Source organism: Danio rerio, chromosome 20 (assembly GCF_049306965.1).
Source record: "Danio rerio strain Tuebingen ecotype United States chromosome 20, GRCz12tu, whole genome shotgun sequence".
Classification (NCBI taxonomy): domain Eukaryota; kingdom Metazoa; phylum Chordata; class Actinopteri; order Cypriniformes; family Danionidae; genus Danio; species Danio rerio.
This window is the reverse complement of record NC_133195.1, coordinates 38,796,039-38,819,791: the sequence shown is the minus strand read 5'-3', so window position 1 is coordinate 38,819,791 and position 23,753 is coordinate 38,796,039. Positions and strand designations below refer to the sequence as shown.

General features: G+C 33.1%; 2 protein-coding genes across 7 annotated transcripts in view; both read left to right on the top strand.

Moving 5' to 3' along the window:
* On the top strand, nt 1–10,206 carry adgrf7 (adhesion G protein-coupled receptor F7). Of its 4 annotated transcripts, XM_073933537.1 has the most exons (11): nt 1–91; nt 422–515; nt 718–806; nt 2,705–2,769; nt 2,862–2,977; nt 3,464–3,639; nt 3,760–3,930; nt 5,075–6,406; nt 6,684–6,725; nt 6,831–6,893; nt 9,594–10,206. In XM_073933537.1, the coding sequence occupies exons 2-11, from the start codon at nt 503–505 to the stop codon at nt 9,606–9,608; spliced, it is 2,082 nt and encodes a 693-aa protein (XP_073789638.1). In that variant the 5' UTR covers nt 1–91; nt 422–502; the 3' UTR covers nt 9,609–10,206. The 4 variants fall into 4 exon arrangements, with proteins under 4 accessions (XP_073789638.1, XP_073789639.1, XP_073789640.1 ...); XM_073933538.1 differs by lacking the exon at nt 1–91 and having other exon boundaries at nt 420–515; XM_073933539.1 differs by lacking the exons at nt 1–91; nt 422–515 and having other exon boundaries at nt 543–806; nt 3,464–3,571.
* Nucleotides 10,207–14,549: 4,343 nt separating this feature from the next.
* adgrf3b (adhesion G protein-coupled receptor F3b) overlaps nt 14,550–23,753 on the top strand; it is a 19,384-nt gene continuing 10,180 nt past the window's right edge. Inside the window, exons 1-10 of one of the 3 annotated variants that reach the window (XM_688747.7) lie at nt 14,550–14,632; nt 15,025–15,085; nt 16,051–16,063; nt 16,183–16,320; nt 17,026–17,181; nt 17,273–17,322; nt 20,343–20,401; nt 20,514–20,650; nt 20,747–20,965; nt 21,720–21,953. In XM_688747.7, coding sequence (XP_693839.5) covers nt 14,619–14,632; nt 15,025–15,085; nt 16,051–16,063; nt 16,183–16,320; nt 17,026–17,181; nt 17,273–17,322; nt 20,343–20,401; nt 20,514–20,650; nt 20,747–20,965; nt 21,720–21,953 — 1,081 coding nt within the window. In that variant the 5' untranslated portion in view covers nt 14,550–14,618. Of the gene's footprint in view, nt 14,633–15,024; nt 15,100–16,050; nt 16,064–16,182; nt 16,321–17,025; nt 17,182–17,272; nt 17,323–20,342; nt 20,402–20,513; nt 20,651–20,746; nt 20,966–21,719; nt 21,954–23,753 lie in introns of all 3 variants that reach the window. The other 2 variants (XM_073933534.1, XM_073933533.1) reach the window with 2 other exon arrangements.

The window sequence follows — 23,753 nt, the reverse complement described above, 5'->3', positions numbered from 1 at the left end:
GAGTCTCAGATTATTTTGAGTCAGCCATTTGACAAGAACGCTAAATATCAAACCCTGGAAATCGAGTTTGTCATCTTTTTCCGGCGATCAGGTAAAAATATGTGTTGTTTTAATTGATAAGCTGCTGTAAACTGTTCCTGTTTGAAACATGGAAAAATGTGTTGACTTTAAACTGTTATTAGTACAGTGTTAGAGAGCATGTTAGCTTTTTAACATTAACAACATGATGTATTTTAACAATGTAATGCTGTTATCTTTGTGTGTCACTGGCAAATTCATGTTGTTAGCTTTATAATATAAGGGTTTGTTAGTTTAATGTCTTTGTTGTTGTTTTTTGGACTCCTGGTCAACCTCATTCCCTCAAACCCTCTCTACCCCACATTGTTTAGTTTTATCATTGTTTTTTTTTAATCATATGCAGCATGACATGACAACATTTGGGTGAGCCACTTGGCATTTGTTCTTAAGAAATATGCCGTAAGTGACTGACATCATTGAAAACATGTCCCGTCAAGGTACAATTAACTTCAAATTATTGGTTCATTGCACCTACATTTGGATCGAAAATGCTATAACTGAAGACATTGTACTCCTTTATCTTAAATCACTTGTTAAAAAAGTTTAGATTTAACAACAAATATCATCTTTCTTTGTTTAGTATATCAGAATGAATGGGGATTACATGTGGTACTCTTAATTTTACTCTTTATTTTTCAGATACAGGACTAACATTAAAATCCTTAGTAGGGATCCTCATGGCAGTTCTGCTGACTCATTGTGTTCTTCCAATAAGTACAGATTTGAAGGTAGGAGCGCTTATTATGTGTATGCTTATTTTTTTAACAGTTTTTTTAACAGTTTAAGTCAGAATTATAAGCCGCCCTTTTAATTTTATTTTTTATATATATTTCCCAAATGATGTTTAACAGAGCAAGGACATTTTCACAGTATGTCTGATAATATTTTTCTTCTAGAAAAAGTCTTATTTGTTTTATTTTGGCTGGTATAAAAGCAGTTTTTAATAAATAAAAAAAAAAGTCAAATATATTAGCCCCCTTTAAGCTATATTTTTTCGATATTCTACAAAACAACCTATTGATATACAATAACTTGCCTAATTACCCTAACCTGCCTAGTTAATCTAATTAACCTAATTAAGCCTTTAAATGTCACTTTAAGCTGTATAGAATGTTCTTAGAAATATCTAGTCAAATATTATTTACTGTAATCATGGCAAAGATAAAATAAATCAGTTATTAGAGTTATTAAAACTGTTATGTTTAGAAATGTGTTGAAAAAAAATCTGCTCTCTGTTAAACAAAAATTGGTGAAGAAATAAACAGGGGGGCTAAAAATTCAGGAGGCGAATAATTGTGACTTGTATGTAACTGTATTTAGTCAATGAGAAACTTTTTTTTACTACTACTACTTGCTATGTTTAAGGTCTGACTGTAATGTTATTATTTGAGTTCAGTTCGAGGAAGTTATTTCGAAGTAACATCAAGAAATATTTTTGGCATAATTTTTATTATGCAATCGAGACAGCTGTCAAAGTTATCAAAAGATAAATGTAACATTGTCAAATACTTTCACACATTTAGCCTTGGTTATGAATGCAATCTTAAAACGTTCTTAAAACGTAAAAACAATGATCATATTGTGTTGAAATTAAATTTGATGAAATTTAAGATAATCTTTTAGATACCTGACATATTTATTCATATGCATAGAGTTGAAGTCAGAATTAATAACGTGTTGAAAACCCCTGATAATCTTTTTCCCCAATTTCTGTTTAAAGGAGAGCAGATTTTTTTCAACACATTTCTAAGTATAAAAGTTTTAATAACTCATTTCTAAAAACTGATTTATTTTATCTTTGTCATGGTGACAGTAAATAATATTTAACTAGACATTTTCAAGACACTTCTATACAGCTTAGTGACATTTAAAGGCTTAACTAGGTTATTTAGGTCAACTAGGCAGGTTAGGGTAATTAGGCAAGTTATTGTATAACGATGGTTTGTTCTGTAGACTATCGAAAAATATAGCTTAAAGGGGCTAATAATATTGACATTAAAATGTTTTTTAAAAATTAAAAACTGCTTTTGTTTTAGCCGAAATACAACAAATAAGACTTTCTCCAGAAGAAAAAAATATGATCAGATATACTTTGAAAATTTCCTTGCTCTGTTAAACATCGTTTGGGAATTTAAAAATTTAAAAGCCATCAAAAAAAGGCCTTTTCCTATCATGACGAGAGATTTCTGTGTAGCCACTATAACCATAGGTCATTTAGCATTTTATTAACATTTTTATACATATTGTATTATTATGTTTTATTATATATTATTATGTTATGAAACAGTGTCTCTTCTTTAATTAAAGATGATTCTGTTAGTAATAACAATGATAAACTTTATTTTCATTGTGGCTTTAAGTTCTTAAAGTGCTTTAAAATAATACAATTTAACAAGATAATGCAAAAAATAAAGAGCAAATCCATTTATCAGAAAGGTATTCAGATTCAAAATGCCAATAAAGCTATTTATGAACTAATTAAACAATGCATAAGCAAATGCAGAGCGTATTTGCTTAGATATTTTTGGTCCTTAATATTTTGCTTCATTTTGAAAGCAACTGAACACTCTTTTATATCAGTATTTACAGTACTTGCATTTACTTTGAAATCTTCTTCTTGTTACAGATTGATGACAGTCACACAAGTCTGTCTAAATACCTGAAAGATTCTGTAAAAGTCACTAACCTCAGGTGAATATTATATCTCCTTTGTTCCTTTAAGCCTTTATCTAGTGCAACAACAACAGCAGCATCTTCTTGTTACTTTGTGTGTTGCTCCATAGGCCAAACAGTGCCAGTGGTGCCAATAGAGAGGATTTTGCATTAGCAAACACAGAGGCTTTCCAGACTCTTTCAAAAGCAGGAATCCCTGCAGCTATCAATGCTTTTTCTGAAAACGGTAAGTAACTATTTAAAATGTCTACATTTTTTCCTTTGGTGTTTACTCCTCATGAGCTGTTCTGTTGTTTTGAGAGGCCCAATGTATATGTTTTAATAACTGTATAAGAAAGTTATATCAAGCTTCTGTGAAGTAAGTACGTACGAATACTCAGTTAACTACAGTTGATTAGTTTTTCCGTAGGTATTGTGTTTTTACATGAGTTATTTCTTAGTGTTGTATGTTGATTTTTTTATTTTTATTTTATTCATTTTATTTTTGGAATTGAATAAGTCCTATGATTCCAGTGCAATCAAATGATGTCAAATTACATCTTCTCTCCGTTAAACAGGAATTTTGGAAAAAATAAACGGGGGCTAATAATTCAGGGGGGTTAATACTTCTGACTTCAACTGTACATATACTGTTGTTGTGTTATTTTATTCATTGCACAGAGAAATTTAACTGATTTTCATTTTCTGAAATTCATTTTTTTTCTAACTGCAGAATTTAGCTGTAAAAATGAAACACTTGGACTTGGAAATGAAAATGAATTTGTAACCGGACCATGTGAAACAAACTGGAATGGCAATATAATTTATCAATGTACATCAGGTAAATGGACAGTGTTCAGCAGGAAGTGTGTACTTCAAATTATTAGCGACCTTAAAAGGAAAGTTGAGGTGAGCTACATTGACAGTCTGTGTTCTGAATACTGCCCAAAAATAATCTGCGTATATATAATTATTATTATTATTATTATTAGTAATATTTATCTTTTATTTTAAAAACTTTCTTTTAAGGTATTGATTGTAGAGCAAATACCGGAGTTTATGGCTCAGCTCTGTATTGCTACAATGAACAATTCACAACAGATAACAGATTCTCCTCTAACTGTCCAAACAACTGTGGAGATGCTTGTGAACATCGCTAGTGTCTCACAAAACATTATCATCAGTAAGTCTGTCATGGAGGTATGAATATTTAAGTATTTCTCTTACAACCTATCTTTTTGGTAACACTTTACTTGAAAGGGGACACTTGTTTATAAGACAATAGTTGTGACAGCTTTATAATTATAATATGGCACATGTGATGTGTATGAAGGAGCTGTTATGCAAGCTTAGGACAACTGTCTTCAGATGTAATAAGCTCAGTTACTACATTTAAAATTCAAATGCAAGAAATGTCTTTGTCAATATGAAACTTGAAATTATCAAGACAACATAACAAATCTAGTATAAGCATGCAAGCTTTTCGTGAGACCTTTATAATTGTTATAAATATTTATCTGATTCCTTCTTTAATGAAAAAAAACTGAATTTGTCATAAAATAAGTGCCAAAACTCTTTCAAATAATTTAATGACTTAATTACATTTTAATGACAAATTAATGTCTTACACTACAAAAACTGCTTTTCTTACTTCGATGTTTTGTCTTGTCTGGTCCAAATATCTAAAAATTCTTAAATAATTTTAAAAAATGTCTAGAGAAGCATAACATATTGTCTTGTATTAAGACATAATTGACCAAAATGAAGTGAGTTTTTTCTTAAAACAAGCAAAATAATCTGCCAATGAGATAAACAAAATAATCTTAATTTAAAAGGAAAAACAAGATTATTTTGCTTGTTTTAAGGAAAAACTCACTTAATATTGGCATATTATTTAAGTAAGAAAAGCATTTTCTGCAGTGTACAACTGTAATGAGGTGTTAAAAAATTCATGACAATTTTGCTGCCCTAATGACAGTCATGTTTAAGACAGATACATGAGAAGTTGTAACCTTGATAATGTCAAATCATCATGATAAAGATGAAGACATGCAATCTATGTGTTATGTGAAGTTGTCATAACTAAGACATCTCAAACAATGTCAGCGTTGCATTTAAAGGACAACAGAGCAAATTAGCAAAAATAAAAAATAGCAAAGTTGTCATAAATATGCATAAATCTCCTTCATATTCATGACACGTGTCCTCCTGATTATAAAGGTCTCTCTACGATCTTATGAATGCCCCCTTCATGTAAAGGGTTACATTATTGGGTACATTATTTAATCAAGATTTTCCCATTACATTTTTTTTTACTAAACATGTTTTTCTGTTTAATCTCCAGGATTTCCTAAAAACAGTTGACATCCTTGTTTCAAATGAAGCCACTGCATCATGGCAAAGTTTGACAAAAGAAAACACCAGCATTTCTCTTCTGAGTGCTGTTGAGGATATAAGTAATCGTCTCACAGAGGGCAGTTTTACCATTAATCAAAAATACATTGAATTGAATAGAACTGTAATTAATAACTCTTACACTGGGAAATCAAACCTGCCAAACTCAGCCACTGAGATTCTAATACCGCAGATTCTTAATCCGACCTCCTTAACCATCATAATCTTCACAACACTTAACAATATCTTACCTACACAAGATAGTGCTAATGGCATTGTGAAACCAGATATGCGCATCAATGGAGACCTGGTTGTTGTTAAGGCTAATCAAACACTTCACAGCATTTCTTTTGTGTTTGACACCACTGATCAGTCGTTAGGAAATCCTCAGTGTGTCTTTTGGAACTTTAACCTCAGCGCATGGGATTCCACTGGATGTGAAGTAAAGCCTGGGAGGAATGAAACTGGAATAATTACTTGTGAATGCAACCACACAGCCTCTTTTTCAATCCTAATGTCACCATTTTCCATTGATCACATAGCCTTTGCATATGTAACCTACATAGGTGTAGGTATTTCAGTGGCTTGTTTGATTTTGTGCCTCATTATTGAAGCTATCGTATGGAAGGCAGTGAGAAGAAATGACACCTCCTACATGCGACATGTCTCCATAGTAAACATTGCCATCTCCCTGCTGATCGCAGATGTCTGTTTTATCATTGGAGCTGCGATCTCAAAAGAGCAGCCAACCCCTGCGGATCGCTGCAGTTCAGTAGTTTTCTTCATGCACTTATTTTATCTGGCTCTTTTCTTCTGGATGTTAATTTCAGCGCTGTTGCTCTTTTACCGTGTGGTCATGGTTTTGTCCCAGATGTCAAGAGCCAAAATGATGGTCATTGCCTTCTTACTTGGTTATGGTGCACCCTTGCTCATATCAGTCATCACTGTTGCATCAACAGCTGGACCTCAGATGTATGTTTCCAAACAAGCATGCTGGCTGAACTGGAATGAATCTAGGAATCTGCTGGCATTTGTGATTCCAGCTCTCACTATAGTAGCCATAAATCTCGTGGTTTTTATTGTGGTTCTGTACAAGATATTTAAAAGAAGAGCTGGTGCTGCAACTCAACCAGATTGGAAAAATGCCTTGGTGGTTGCCAGATGTGTGGCTTTTTTTACTCCTGCCTTAGCTTGTGGAATCACATGGGGATTTGGAATTGGTACCACGGTGTCAGCTGGCCTGTTTGTTCATGTGGTGTTTGCACTCTTCAATTCGCTGCAGGTATCACTTTTTGTCTTTGTTTTTTTGACTTCAGATTAACTTTATGTTTTTGTGCTTGATAAAAATGCAAACTTTAATTATTAAAATGTGAATGATGCATTAATTATTATAATCTATATTAAATTAGAATATTTTAACAAATTTACTTACAATGTATTAAATTATATATATATATATATATATATATATATATATATATATATATATATATATATATATATATATATATATATATATATATATATATATATATAATTTCTCATATAATTTATAACAGGGATTCTTCATATTGGTGTTTGGGACTCTTTTAGACTCCAAGGTACAGTATGAATTGATTTTTGATGCTTTGGCTTTTTACCAAACTATTTTGGAAAAATTTAGTTCTTCTACAGGTTTAAACAAATTTGTGATAAAATGTTTGCAGGTCCGTGAGGAACTGGCAAGATGGTTTTCACTAAGAAATCTTAACAGCTCTAGCTGTACCAGGGTAAGTGATGACTAGTGATGTCCTGTAAGAGACTAGTGTGCTGTAAAAATATTAGTGATGTCCTGTAAGAGACTAGTTGTGCGCTGTGAGAGACTGATGTCCTGTGAGAGACTTGTATGCTGTGAGAGACTGGTGATGTCCTGTGGCCTCTGAATTTCTGAAGTCATTTAAAGCCAAGGCATGTACACATCCTGCTAATTTTTTTTGACTTCTGTTAAATTCACTTCACATGTTTGAGATGTTAATGCCACATTTATAATAGTTCTCTCATTTGAACCACTTTCTACCAAATAAAGGGTTTTTTATTAGCTGCCTTAGTTACAGCTGAAATTACTTTACATTTTCAATGATTACATCTGGAAACTTCTGGAAAAAAGTGTTTATAAATTATTTTTGAGATTTTATTCTCACTATATAATCATGTAACACAGTGTTTCTCAACCACATTCCTGGAGAACCACCTACACATTTTCCATTGCTGCACGTATGCAAGTTTTGGGACATACTACTTTCTCGTTAACAGATTGTTGTGTTGCTTAGTTATGAGCCCTGTCAATCATCCACACATCATCCACATTTCTTTCATATTTATTTCCTACTTCATTGGAGAAGCAGCAGCAGGGTAATCTCCCATTTGCGAGTCTTTCATGCAGAGAAATCTTCCCAGGTCCTTGGATAATTCTGCATTCAGACGTTAATGTCCAAACACGTCTTTATATAAGTTCAGTTTTGTTGTTGCAGATGAAATATAACACAGAAGACGTGATTTAAATATTTTCCAGTTGGCTAGATATTGATTAACAGTTTTACAAACATCTTTACCGAAGCGGTCGGTCTGAGGCGTTCATCATGTTTGATGTTTATTTACACATTTCACACACGTTTGTAGTTTTAATCGAATTCACGTCCAACGCACAATGTATTGTGGGCAATATCAGTGATTGTAGTATGGACACTTCTATACTTAAACGTTTGACCAGAAAAAGTCACTATCAGGCAACCTTTGGCATACTCTTTTTTTTTTTTTTTTAACATACTACGATTTGGGACATACTAATTCTATTTTCAAATACTATTTAGGATGGATAGCATATGAATATGAATTGGGATGCACATGTCTCCTAAACCAAACACACCTGATTTTGATCATCAGCTCATTAGCAGAAACTGAAGTACCTGTGATGGGTGTGACAAACAAAGGAGACATCCAAATATGTAGTGTTGGTTGTCCTCCAGGAACGTGGTTGAACAACACAGATGTGATATACATCACAGATTATTGTGAATAATTTACTTTGACTATTTTTGTGGACTTTTTTTTAACCATTTCACATCTTTTGCAAAAGTTCTAATAATTGAAACCTTAGATTCTTCTGTCAATTTTTCATTGGTTTCATCACTAGCTCACAGGCAGGTGTTTCATAGTTACCCAGAAGAGGCAGGTTTCTGATCCTATCAACTTGTAATGGGTGTTCCTCAAGGCAAGGATGTAGGTTTGCTCTTTATATTGATGAGGACATGTTAATATTGGCGTTTTTTTATATACTGTAGAGACCATTTCAATATGGTGATGACGTTGGCCCTTGAAAGTTTCCTGCTTGTTGTCAAACTATTTCATAACTCTAACAAGAAGTAATTCAATAACTTAACATTAAAACAGCTATCATAAAATCTTTTGTCAATATGTGGTTCCTTTTGGTTTTTCGGAAGCTATAGAAATGAAAAATGTAAAACAGGAAATACTCTGGGACCATTGTTTTTGTTTACGTCTGCCTCTCAAAATGATCTACATGCTGCTATTATATAACTGCAGCATAATTCTATAATATTAATGATTAAAATATATTATTAATTTTCTTATTTATTAATTTAAATTAAATAGTGTAATGTTAAAAGCATGTTTATTAGCTAATAAAGATTATTAAAGATTAATCAAGTTTATTAAAGACTTCTGTTTATTTTTATCCATAGTGGAAATGAAACATGTCTCATATATCAGTATTAATAAAAGCTGGAGCACAGGCTGTAGTTTTTCTGACTTTTGACTTCTGTCAAATGAAATTAGACATGCTACTCTAAGAGATTTGGAGAACTGGCAGGCATCATATTTATTCTTTTACATTTAGCTGTTTAGTTTTCTGGGCATAATATTCACAATCTACTTTAGCCTGGTGTAATGTTAGAATGTGTGTTGAAGCGGGGAAAACACTAGCATTAACGCCATTATCATGATAGATTCATTCAATAGGGAACTTGAGTTTATTTGACTTTTGTGACACTTTTTTTTTTAAAGCTCCTTTGTCCACCTTTGTTTTTTTTTTTTTTTTTTTTTTTTTTTTTTTGATGCCGCCATCCAGTGCGTATCTGAACGCAGCTACAGCCTCTCAAGTAACAGCAGGGAAAGGCACAGCCAATCAGTGTTCATATGTGTTTGGGGGCGGTGCGACTCGAGGACATGTAATTTAACCCTTTCTGCTTGTCCAGGATAATATTGACAGCTCAATTTTTTTTAAGTGAATTAAATTATTGGTTTGGACATTTCAATAGTTGGTGGATATTGGTGAGGACACATCCCCTCTGTCCACGCTACATCTATGCCCCTGCCTCAAGGCCACTTGTGCTTCTCTCTGTTACAAAATGTACTACATCACTGGGACTTTGCTATGCTGATGACACAGATTTATTTTTTAATTTAATCAGATGATCCAGCGGTAGCTGCACAGGACTCGCATTGCCTGCAGGACATCTCAGCATGGATAAAAGAACATCACCTGCTGTTAATTTTTTTTTCTTGGATTTTGCTGTAGCACACACAAATTATAATGTACAGTATGCTCATTTGTGGTGTCCTGATGTAATGTGCAGTATGGTTTATTCCTTGAATCCAAGGGGGTCCCCGCCCACAAGGGGCCTCAGTGAGCTCTGTGGGGGGTTGTGTCATATTTTTACACTTTTTAGCAGTGGACAATTAAGAGAATGATCATGTTGCCTTCATTCATTTCAGTTCATTTTATTCTCTGGCTGACCAAAAAATTGACAATTTGTCCTCCACAAAAAAAGACTCACTGATTCGCCTTCTCGCAGCGCTAGCAATAATGAAAACACAAAATGGAAATACCAAGATAGTTGCCTGAATGTTTTTATTCCATTTTCTTGAAGCAAAGAGTCCCTGACCCAGCCACAGTGCATTATCACAGTGTATTAAGCCCACAGCATCTTTTGAGTGCAAGGCAAAAGAATTGACACACCCAAAATGAGAGAAGGGACGTCACAGCCACTGACAAGAAACTTAAAAAAAAAAAAAAAAAAAGAATTAATGTAGGGCCAATTTAAAGGCCAAAGGCTTATGTTTTTCAGTTACAAATGGCCTACGTATATGTTTTGCCTTTATATTTTACACTAGGCTGTTATTTGTGCATCAACATATCTAGATATAGTAATAAACATACTGTTTGTTTGAAAACAAAATTTTTTGTCATCCTTATTGCAAACTTATATGAACGGTATTATTACTATTATTATCATTAAATGTTAAGGGGGAGTCTTACAATATTTTCCGGGTGAAAAGGGGATCTCGGGCAAAAGAGGTTGGGAACTACTGCCTTAAATAATTTAATGAAATTCTCTTTTAAAGGCTTTGAAATGTGAACTTTAATACAAAAGTAACTTTTATATCCTTTTATATCTTAATCAAAATGACAGAAATCACTAAATGCTGATATTATACTGTATACATGCAGTGATAATTAACATGTTTGTATTGCTGTCAAAATTATTGAGGATTTTGGGTTATTCACTGAATGTTAAAAATAATTTGTTGTTATTTATTTATATTTTGCACTTGGAAATGTTTATTTAATGTTCAGTGGGCAAAGGGTTCGTAGAATAAAGTGACCTCATTGTACTCAGTTTTTGAAAATGCATATTGAATAAATGTAACTTAATTTTTCCAGTTTAACTTGGGTTACTCCATTAATTCATCTACGTTTTGAAACTGCTATTTCTCATATTATTTCTAGGAAAATATTTTTTGATGTAATAAAAAATATTCTGAAATATGCATATTTAATATTTTATTTTGCATACATTTTGTATCATTATGTCTTTGAGTTGTGTTTCTCTGTAATGTCCACTGTTCTGCTTTTAGCTCCAACCCTGATCAAATTGGACACTGAATGACATTTTGAGTCCCAAAACAAGAACTTGCACTTTACATATAATACTATAAGGAGTTTGAACTCAAATAGTGTTCGCCCCTGAACCATAGACTGTAGTTCTATCCAGCAATGGGATGTAGAAATCTGATAAGTACGTTTTTGCCTCTAAGAACTGTTTGGCTTAAAGTTAAAAATGAAGTGTCACATTGCCGTATAAGATGAGTGAAAAAAAAACATAAGGGGAGAGGGGAGGTTGCTACTACTAGTGTCAGTTCTTTTTTTTTTTTTTTTTTTTTACTTTATGGTTTCCAGCTCAAATTTGTAATTTCTGATGCTTTAAATGAACTGATGGTGACTTTGTATTTGACTGCACAACATGGCGAGTAAAGGTACTGTACATGCTTGATTTACTATAGAAATGTATTTTTGGTTGTTCAGCCTAACTTTTTTTTGCCTCTACAGTATATATAGAATGCATGTTTTACTCAGTTCTGGTGATTTTATTTATTTATTGATACAATGAAATTTAAATTCAATACAAATGAATGTCTTCTTTTTTGTTTCTCAGATACACGGACAGTATTAAAATACCTGTTAAGATTCCAAATTGCTATCCTGCTAACTCAGGTAAAATGAAAATATATATTCTAGAATTTAAAAATGTGACTTTCACTCTGTAATGTTTATAATATGTAAGCATTTTTTGTGGTGGCACAGTGGGTAGCACTGTCGCCTCACAGCAAGAAGGTCGCTGGTTCAAGCCTCGGTTAGGTCAGTTGGCATTTCTGTGTGGAGTTTGCATGTTCTCCTTGTGTTGCCGTGGGTTTCCTCTGGGTGCTCCGGTTTCCCCGAAGTCCGAATACATGCACTTTTGGGTAAATTGAGTAATTTGGGCTGGGCTGGGCTCAGAATCCGTGAGTTCTTCATAATGACAGATTTAACTGATAATATCTTCAAATCCAAATTACAGACAATTTATAATGAACAGGTATTCTTTTGAAGCAAATGCAGGAGACGTAAATGGTAAAATTTAAACTGGCAATTTTTATTTCAGTTAGTAAATCTTATTGACAAAGGACAAGAACTTATCAAGTAACATGAAACTATGAACCTAACAGACTTTTATGATGCGTAAGAGAACTTCTCTGGAGCTACACCTTCAAACAGTAAAACCTTGGTTTGAGTAGTGGGGGAAACAAAACGGGGAGAAGATTTTCTATTTGAATCCCACTTCCTGCATTTAAATACTTTTACACAGTGACAATGAGATAAAAACTCCAGGATATAATGAAACTGATTCCACGAATAAATACTGACTTGAATTGTTTGCTACCAAATTATGTATGAGAAAAATATGTTGTACTTAAGAGAATTGTTTTCTAAAGTCAAAAATGTTCAGCCTAAATGTTTTGTATGTGAACATATTGTAAATAGCATCTTAAACATGTCCACTCTTAAACTAATTTCTCTACCTAAAAAAGTAAAATAAATCACTTGTTGCACTGGACACATTCAACCAAATGTAGCGTATTAGTGTTTTTTACCATAAATTTCAAATACACAAAATGATTTTTTATTACGTAATAATATAAGTATTACTTATATGTAGTTATATGAAAATGTAATCAAAAATATCAGTTTATAAATGGAACCAGAAATTCGTTTTGAAAGAATGAATCAGAAAAATGTATAGTGACATTACAAGTTATTATGTCAAATGACTTTGATTTGTGTTTATGATGAAACTGTCCATGACAAGGCTGCTCTTTCAGTATCCAAATTTGTTTTTATTCCCTCTTTGTGAGCACTCAACTGCACTAAATAGGGTAAGTGATTTAATAATAATGTAATAATATACTTTTTTAATTTAAGTCAACCAAAAGTTTAAAGCAAAAGGGAAAATGTTTTGGTAAGTTATTAACTGTTTTTTTTTTTTTTTTCAACAGACCAATTCCTTCATATTACCACAGTACACTGTGTGCTATTAAACATTTATTCAAGTTAGGAATTATATGAGATTTTAAAAACAACTTTAGTTTATTTGATTAATAACTGTAATTGAGTAATTTAAGTGAATTTCTCTTTTGCAGTCTTTTATCTGCTGAACTTTATTCGGCAAAAGCCTTTCATTTGAATATCACCACACAACCTAAAATTTGCATACAGACTGTCTGCTGTGTGTCTTTCACATAGATGAGCACACATCCAGAAAATGATTACCACCAATTTAGCCACTGGTCTGACGTCAGTGTTGGTTTTAGCTTGAGCTCCTAAACTAGATTTCATTTAAACAGTATAGCATCATTACATATAATGAAACCATATCTAACGAAACTGTTTTAAAATACTCCCTCTTTAATCTGAGTGCTAAATCTGTGTTTTTATTATTTAATTTACAACCTAATACTATTCTGTGAAACGGATATTGTCATTTGTCCCTTCGTAGACTGATGCAGCTTTAAATGAAATATTACAAGTCTTTTGAAGACCATGAATAGGACACAACAAAAGTAATACATTAGGAAAGAAAATGTCAGCTCATATTTAATCTAGTTTACTCACTGGAATTATTAACCTTTGTGGGGCTGTTTCCTGATTTTGAATGAGCATGCAAACCAGAGACATTTCCATGGATGCTTATTTAACAAACAAATACATTTGAAGAAAACAAGACACTAATTTGCAAGTGTGTTCCTGAACATTAAATCTTTCTTTAAGCCCTTACTTAAATATTTCACGTAAGCTTATGCAATAGTTTGAATTGATATTGCAGCAGCTTGGATTGAGTTTGTTTGGAGTCAGATAAAAAAAAAAAAAGCAATAAAGTTGATCGTTATGCTCTTTATTCACTTATAATCATTATACAACTTTTAAACTGCTTTCCTATAGCATTACTCAGCTGCTTAGATTTATGTTTACCACAACAACCTCATACTGAATAAACATGGCCTGTGTGTTACCACATATTACCATAGTCATATTGTGCGTAAGATGAGATGACTGCGGTAGTGGTCAGCATAACGGGAGGTTTAAAAGAACAATGAGAGGGGAAAATATATTATGTTCACCGTTAGCCAATATCAGATTTTAAACATTCAACTCAGCATTTTACTAGTCCAGTGGGCTGAAATGGGCACTTGCTCAATAAACAGGAAGTTAATTAGAAACGTGAGCATATTTATTCAAATGCCTTGAATTTGACATTCACAAGATTTTTTTTTCTTCCTATTTCTGATAGCACCGTAGGTTTAAGCATGAAAATATTACCTAAATCAGCCCAAATGACTATCTAACCAAACTTAGTTTGGGAGCTTTGCGCTACATTTGTTAGCCAAATCTTAATGGAAAGTCTGAAGCGATGCCTATTTTGTGCTAACTTATCCAGGTGGCCTTTGGACTTGGTGGGGGATGCAAATGTGAAAGAGAGCTTTGTAAATTAGCTTTCTCCACCCCTCTGCATTTGTCAACTTTCCCTAATTCTCATTCAACATCTTCTTTCACTCTAGAAACTGGTCCTTCACAGGGAACATGTTGTTATGACAGATAACAGCCTAAAACCTTTTTAAAAATGCACACTGTAAGGTCAGTATTTTTTGGCTTGTATGACCATATATTCTTTAGTTTATGTAATTATATGTTAAGTAATATGGGTGTTTACAGAATAATATATTCATCCAAACATTGTAGGAGTTCTGAATTTACAGTATTGTAAGCTTGCTTTTGTTTTATTTAACTTCTTAATGTTATGTAACATTTACTGAAACATATAAATGTGAATGTATTTACCTGGTGTTTTGAAAGTTTTTTTCTGTTGGTTCATGGTGTATGAGAAGCTTCAGGGAAACAGTTCATAGTACATTAGTATGAAAACATTAAGAGATATATGTGCAGAAAGTCTCACTTTGGAAAAGAAATTTTTTTTTTAGGAAAACATTTGTGACTGTTATTAATATTGATCACAATCTCCTTAATAGGATCAAGACACTGTCTGGTGCAGGGATGCTGCTTTTTGCTGCACTATTCATTATTAGCCAGGTAAACACACAAAGGCTATATATGAATACAGATTGTATCCTGAGTAATACAACACAAACTATGAATAGTACATTGTAAAAAATTATATGGTCAATTAGTCATGACAGCCTATGTTTTAGTTCATTGTAACTTATTAAATTAAGTAAATAATGTTCTAACTTAGATTATAAGTTATGCAAGCTATTTTAAGACAACATATTAAAATTCAAAAGTGTGGTTAATTTGATTCAGCTTAAAAACGTAAGGCAACCAGGATTTTTTTACAGTGTTATCATCTGGCTGCCACATACTGGCCAAAAAACAGATTAAAATTTCTTCTGCTCTGGCCAAAGATCAAGCTATCTTACATGCTAATTCATGTACAATAGAAGGCAAAATTATTAGACTCCTGTGAATTTTTTACGTCTTTTTCAAATATTTTTCAAGTGCTGCTTAATGTAATGTAACGATGGTTTTTACATAATAGTTTTAGTAACTCATTTCTTTTAACTACTTTCTTCAGTACATAATATGTAGTTACTGAGCAAGATACTATAATCAGTTTAAATAGATTAACTTGGCAGGTTTACTTGGTCAGACAAGTCACAACAGTGGTTTGATCTTTAGCCAATTGAAAATTGTTAATAATAAGTTAATAATATTGACCTCAACATTTTTTTAAATATAATAACTTTTATTTATAAGCTTTAGTCCTAGTCAAACTGAAAGCAATAAGACTTTCTCCTGAAAAAAAAAGTGAAATGTCCTTTCTCTTTTAAACATAACTTAAAAAATATTTTTAAAAGAACAAATATTTCACATGAGCTCTGGTAATTTTGTGTTAAGATTTAAGTGTATTATTGATGCGGAACACTTTTTTTGTAGTTTGATTATTAACACATCTTGTTACAAATCATGATCATTTATAACTAAAAAATCTGAAGCAAAACAATTACTGACTCATTTATTCTTCTGTTACCCAATAGACTTCACAAGCAGGTAAGACTTTATTTCCCTAATAAATCAGTCAAGCTTTAAAATCTACAAAACACACAGAGTAGCATCATATAGTGATAAAACAAAGCTAATTTATCCCTTACCATTTTCAATGTTTTTAGGGTCCACAGATGTGACTTACTGGGCAGAGGTCATGATTGAGGGGAATAAAACCTTAAATGTTGCAGACTATCTGCCTGGGCTTATAGGGACTGTTCTGGATACAGGGGTAACTATCACAGGCGCTGAAATAGCAGCAGGTAAGAGATGTTATGAGTCATTCTCTATAATCCAGCATTAATTGAGAAGTCTTTCAGTTTGTAAAATCTTCAAAATTGACATGAACAGTTCCCAGTGTAACAAAAACACTCAAAAATTGTTACTGCTTGTTAAAACTACTTATTTAAAAATGAGCTGAAACAACACAATTATTTATTTATTTATTTTTTTGTCAACTTAAAATTGTTAAAACCATTAAGTTAGCTTAATTGATTTGCATTTAGACGACATGAAGGGATTGTATGGAACTCAGCATTTTTTACAGTGTAAGTAGTATTGGTTGGATCTAAAAATTATTTTTGCTGTTTGTTCAAACTACTTATTTAAAAAGAGCTGAAACAACACAATTCTTGCGTTTTTTGGGAGCAATAGTTTCATGTTCAATCAATTTAAAACTGTAAAAAACCATTAAGTTAACTTAATTGATTTGCATAGAGGCAACATGAAGGGACTGTATGGAGTCCAGCATTTTTTACACTTTAAGTAGTATTGGTTGGATCTAAACATTTTTTTTGCTGTTTGTTCAAACTACTTATTTAAAATGAGCTGAAACAACACAATTCTTGAGTTTTTTAGGATGGCAACTTAATAGTTTTATGTTCACTTCTTAATTCCTTCATGTTGCCCCGACACAAATTGAATGTATGGAACCCAGAATTTCTTACAGTGTGATTTGTTTTATTTAGAGTGTGAGATAGTTGGCCAAAATACAACGTGCTGGTGTGGACCGGGATACGTTTGGAGCAATTATGTGTGTGATAATGTAAATAAATGCTGCAATGTGTATCAGTGTGTGGCAAATATATCAAACTTCACACCTCTGTGTCTGCCCATAGCGAATGGTGAGTTGTCAAACTAAACTCAAAGTTGTTAACATTTTATCACTTGTACCTCTGGACAATATTTATGATTGTTTCACTGCTATTCTTCTAGTTTCACTCATTGGCACGCTCACTGGTAGCTCTTCATCAGTGCAGACCATGGTATGTGTGCATTTCCTTGTTTTGATAATTGATTGATCTTATATCCGATCTTAGACTTATTTACAAGCAGCCACAGAAATTCATATTAATATATGCTATTGATATATGCTATATGCTTATATGTAATTATATGCTGGTGTATTTATAATTTTAAAAAGCCAACTGATTATTGTAAAATAAACTCCAATTGCTCAAGATGCATATAGAGATTTATTTTACCATAATGACGACTTATCATGCTTATCATAAATCTACTTACAAAATTAAAGAAAGATGACGCCACTATAAAGATAAAGACACAGCTGACGCCACTAATCAATGTGTTCAAGACTCTTTTGAACACCTTGATTATTTAGATCAACTCTGTTTGATTAGTATTGGAGCAAAACTGTGCAGAGCTGCAGCCCTCCAGGAATCCAGTTTGAGACCTATGATTTAGAGTAATAATTGTATAACCACTTATATTTTATCTCAATACTTGTGCTGAGAATTAAAAAGTTGACCAGGCGAGTAGTTTGATGGGTGCTTTCAAAACACTGCATCATCAAGCTTTAATTAAAACATTTACACATTATAATATAACATTATTTATTTAAAACATTATTTATTAAAACAATAAATAAACATGGTTACTGTAGTTTAAAGAATTATAACAAACCATGAGCAAATCAAATGCAATGCAAATTAAAAGAATGAGCTTATCTAGTTTAAATGTGGTGAGGTTATACAAATATCAATCAATTCACAGAAAAAAAAAGAAAAAAAAAACATGCTTTACCCTTTTACGATAATGACCCATTTTTATAAGGGAAGTGATTTCCGAAAGCGAGACTAAATTTGTTATTAAAACTATTCTGATTGGTCAAGATGGCGCTGATCTGCCTTTAACTGATCTCAATTCAGTTCTATAATTTACGATTTTATTATTATTATTATTATTATTACGATTTTATTATTTTATTATTCCTGAATAACAAAAGCTACGTAACTTTAGATAGATTTTATGGATGGCCTTTCTTTATATAAAATTGTAATACCACCAGTTCCACACCAGCTTTTTGTGTTTCGAGCACAACCCTGCTAAAAAAAAGTCTAAACCAAATTTAAATATATTTTTATTACAAACCAGCTGTTAAACATTAAAACCATTACCTTGAGCACAACATTATGATCAAAAATAAAAACAAATAAATTAAAAAAGAAACTTTAGAAGAAAATGTATACACCATCACAGCTTTCACAATAGGACCCAACTGAAACATCACCGAATCATCAACCAACTATTAGCCATTTAAAGTAATGATTTACCTTGTGTTATGGAAAATTCCTTCAGGATTTATTTATTTATTTATTTATTGTTAATGGGCTCAATTGACAACTGCACTAGACTTGTAAAACCAAGCCACAGACATATCACCCTGCTGTCCAAGACTCTTTACTTACTGAAGCTAAGTAGGGCTTAACCTAGTCAATACCTGGATGGGTGACCACATTGAAAAACTATATATTGCTGTTGGAAGTGGTGTTGGAGAAGCCAAAAGGGGGCGCTCAATCTGTTCTGTGTGAGTCCTAATGCCCTAGTGAAAGTGAAGGGAGCACTATACTGTCAGTGGGTGCTGTCTTTTGGATGAGACATTAGTTCAAGGTCTTGACTCTCTGTGGTCAATCTATTGAGCCTTACTCTGGGTCTTGTAGAAGCACCTTTAGCTTAGGTCTTAGAACTAATCATTGTATATGATTAGACTATTTGCATCTCATTCAAAAATTTAAAAAATTACATTGTGTACTAGGACCGACAGAAAATAAAAAATTGCTATGATATTTTGCAGCACCTGAAAATAGATAGGTTACTCAATGATAGCACTGTGTAATAGGAGTGTCTGCTGCAGCCATAGAATGGCAGCAAAGTTCCTTGGTTATTAAGCTGGAATGAGAGCATAGTTCCTAGCCATTTTGAAAACTGTGACTGTTTGTGGAAAATTGCAACTTTTCTTTTTTCGTTAGTGTTAGTACACAATGAGTACATTTACATGAACACCAATAATCTGATTTTAATTCGATTAAGACAATACTTTAATTAAGAGTCTTCCATATAAACAGAGACTTTTGTTTATTTAATCTGATTAAGTTCATAATTGAACTAAACAGAAATGGAATTAAGACATGTGGAGTATGCTGATTTATAGTCGCATTATTGAAGTGCAGTACAGGCATGTAAACAACGCAATCAAACTATTACCGTTGTGTAGGATTTTTGCCGCATTTTTTAACAGGATAGTCCATTAACTGTTCTCTGCACCCACCGAGTCATTGAAGGACTACAGACACCTGCATCACGAAAAACATTTTTCCCATACTCGGTGCCGTATCAAATTCCATTAAAACAACACTCTTCCAGCAGTTCCTCGCATCCAATATTTCGTTTGCCATGGGGCCATTCATGAAATGTTCCTGCCAAACTGCAGTTAAAGTCAACAAATTAAATAGGAAACATCTGAAATTACATGAAACTCCAGAGGAAATGTGGATAGTAGCAATGACATTAATCAAATTATGTGCTATAACATGTAAACTGGGATCATGAAAGAAACACTGAAAAAGTACCTCATGTTAACACCTTAATCATATAATCATTGTCTTATTCAGATTAAGGCAAATAATTTGATTACTGATGTCCATGGAAACGTTGACAATGTAACTAAAGAAGAGTCGTTAAATGGGAGAATTATCAAAACTTTATATCAGAACTTTTTAAGTGAGATGCTAATGGTCTAATCTGATTCAGTGATTTATGCTAAGCTAAGCTAAAAGTTCTCCAGCCAGACCTGGAGATCAGCTGAATGGATTAAAAAAATAGTGAAACTTAACAGTTTAACTCAAGGTGACTTGTAAATTGAGCCTATTTGCCAAAAGAAATAGGATCTTTGCTTTAACTGAAAAGATTGCGCAACACTGAAATGCAGAGTAGCTTTTATTAAGTCAAGATAGTTCTTACTCATCCTAACACATTTTCTTTTCAGCTGACGAATGCTTTTAATGTGCTGAATGCCTTCAACTCTTTGACTATGCAAGCCAGCCTGTGAGATATTTTTGTATTATTTCATTTATATCAGTAATTATCTGAACTCTGTATACACAATCTACAATGGTTTTTTAACCACAAGCGTAATGCTTCTTCATTTTTTCCACAGCCTCACAGGGTTAAATACATACTCCCACAATTTCACAGTGTCTCTTGGTGCAGTGTTTGCCACCTCCAAAGTTCAAGGCATCATTACTACACTGCTGACAAATCCAGCGATTTACACACTCAATGTTAAGACTCTAGGTAAAACATTGAAACCTTGCCTATACATATGACTACTTCCTTTGTCTATCCTAAGCAATCCTATCACCATTGCTGTGTTCTATATTATCTTTGCAGGCTTAGTATACATTGAGGCACCTGCAGGAAAATTATGCTATAATTCAAGACAACAGCTGAACTGTACCTCTATAGAAGCTATGAGCAAATGTGTATGGCAGATGTCCAGAGGCGACGAAGCGCCATTGACTTTGGGACCAGGGAGTGAAATAATGCTTTCAGATACATGTACAGAAATGTCTGCAGTCACGCTTTTAAAGACAAATGGATACTGGTCAGGTGTGTATGCAATCATATGAATACACTGTTAACAATTTCCTGCAGAACCTACAGTAACTTACTGGCAGCAGTTCACCAGCAACTTACTGTAAATCAATTACTGTAAAATTACTGTATTTACATTGTAACATACTACATAACTGTCCTACAGTAAAATACAGTTAACATTACAGTTAGTGTTATTTACAAAAAATTGTTAAAGTGCATTGTTAATGTCCTGTAGAATCTACAGTGACTAACTGTAAATCAGTTACAGCAAAAAATACTGTATTTATATTTACAGCATTATCTTACTGCATATGCATTTGCAGTATTGTTTATCTTTACAGTTAAATATACGGTAACTTTCACAATGCAACTTTAAAATACGGTAACATACTGCATATCTGTCCTACAGTAAAATACAGTTCACATTACAGTTTACAATGTTGTGGAATTTACAAAAACTGTTAATAATGCATTGTTAATAATGACCTGTAGAAACTGCAGTAACTTACTGTAAATCAATTACAGCAAAAATACTGTATTTACATTTACAGCACTATCTTACTGTATATGCATTTACAGTATTGCATATCTTTACTGTAAAATATACAGTAATTTTTACAATGCAACTTTAAAATATGGTAACATACTGCAAAATTGTCCAACAGCAAAATACAGTTTACAGTGATGTGTAATTTACAAAAATCATTTACAGTGTAAAACAGGACATTAATATTGCAACATTGTGAGCTAAATTCTTTTTTTTCAGGAACATACAGCTGCCTTTTTGTCACAGACAACGTAGCTCATATGGCAATGGCACCAGTTGATATTGCACTGCTGCCAGAGGCCAGTAATGTGACAAGCAATCCACAAACGATAGACTGCTCTGCATCATCAACCACTAAAGTTACCATCACATGTTCCATCTTCAACAGCACTGAAACGTACAAGTCCCAACTAAAACTCGGAAGTATGGAAAATCTTACACCAACTAAATTAGGTAAGCCTACAATTATGTTTAGAATTTAGTTAAATAGTGTTTGACACTGGCTTTTCGTTATCTTTATAAAGCAAACATAATCTGTCATGGCTTCAAGTCACATATAGTCTGTACTAATTTAAAAACATTTACTTGAGAAAGTTTATAATGTTTTTAACAAGTTTTTAATGTCATTAAGTGTCATTTACACAATGAAAAGATGACATTATGACAATTTAATAAATGCATCACAAACTGTTTCGTCTTTGTCATGAAAAGTTTGGCCTGATAGCATCACTTGGGTTGCTGCAGATTTGTCAGCAGAGCAATTTACAATGACATTAACCATGTGGTGCTGTTATTGAATGATGATAAAAAAATTCTTTTTTCTTTTTTTTTTTTTTCCTTGCATGAAATGAATGTAGTGTATATCACTTCAGTAATGTTTTTTGTTATTATGTTTTTTGTTGTTTTAGTTTTTTATTCAACTTTATTTCTTGTGATGAAAAATACACAAACATACACTCACGGGCAACTTTATAAGGTATACCTCAGAGATTTTAGTCCATATTGCCAAGATAGCATCATGCAGTTGCTGCAGATTTGTCGGCTGCACATCCATTATGTGAATCTCCCGTTCCACCACATCCCAAAGGTGCCCTAATGGATTGAGCTCTAGTGCCTCTGGAGGCAATTTGAATACAGTGAACTCACTGTCATGTTCAAGAAACCACTCTAAGATGATTCAGGCTTCATGACATGTTGCGTTATCCTGCTGAAAGTACTGTGGTCATAAAAGGATGAACATGGTCAGCAACAATACTCAGGTAGGCTGTGGCGTTGACACGATGCTTAGTTGGTACTAATGGGCCCTAAGTGTGCCAAGAAAATGTCCCCAGCACCATAGCACCACCATCAGCAGCCTAAACCGTTGATACAAGGCAAGATGGATCCATGCTTTCATGTTGTTGATGGCAAATTGTGGTCTTCTGCTGCTGTAGCCCATCCACCTCAAGGTTGGACGTGTTGTTTGTTCTGAGATGCTCTTCTGCATACCTCGGTTGTAACGGATTATTTGGGTTACTTTTGCCTTTCTATCAGCTCAAACCAGTCTGGCCATTCTCCTCTGACCTCTGGCATCAACAAGACATTTGTGCCCACAGACCTGCCGCTCTGGATATTTTCTCTTTTTCAGACCATTCTCTGTAAACCCTAGAGATGGTTGTACCCAGTAGATCAGCAGTTTCTGAAATACTTAGACTAGCCAGTCTGGCTCCAACATCCATGCCATATTCAAAGTTACTTAAATCACCTTTCTTCCCCAATCTGATGATCGGTTTGAACTGCAGCAGATTAACTTAACTCTGTCTACATGCCTAAATGCATTGAGTTGCTGTCATGTGATTGGCTGATTAGAAATGTGCGTTAACGAGCAGTTGGATAGCTGTTTCTAATAAAGTGGCCCGTGAGTGTACAGTTTAAAAACTAATGTGAAGTACACATTGCACAAAACATGTTTTTCTCTAAAGCTCATGCATAAATTGTGTTCGATGATTTTGCATGACCAATACCAAGCACTTATGCTTGATTATGATTAAATTAATTTCTCATTTGCTTCCAGTGAAGTTTTTGACTAAGTATAAAAGTGAGAACGCAGTTTCAGGACCATTAACTAAACATTGAACTAATCCAAATGTAATAAGCTACACAAATGAAATTGATACATTTTGAATGTTTCCAGATGCATTTATTACATACGTTCACCATTTATTGCACTTGAAGCCTGAAGTGAACACTGATAAAAATGTTAACAATGTTTTC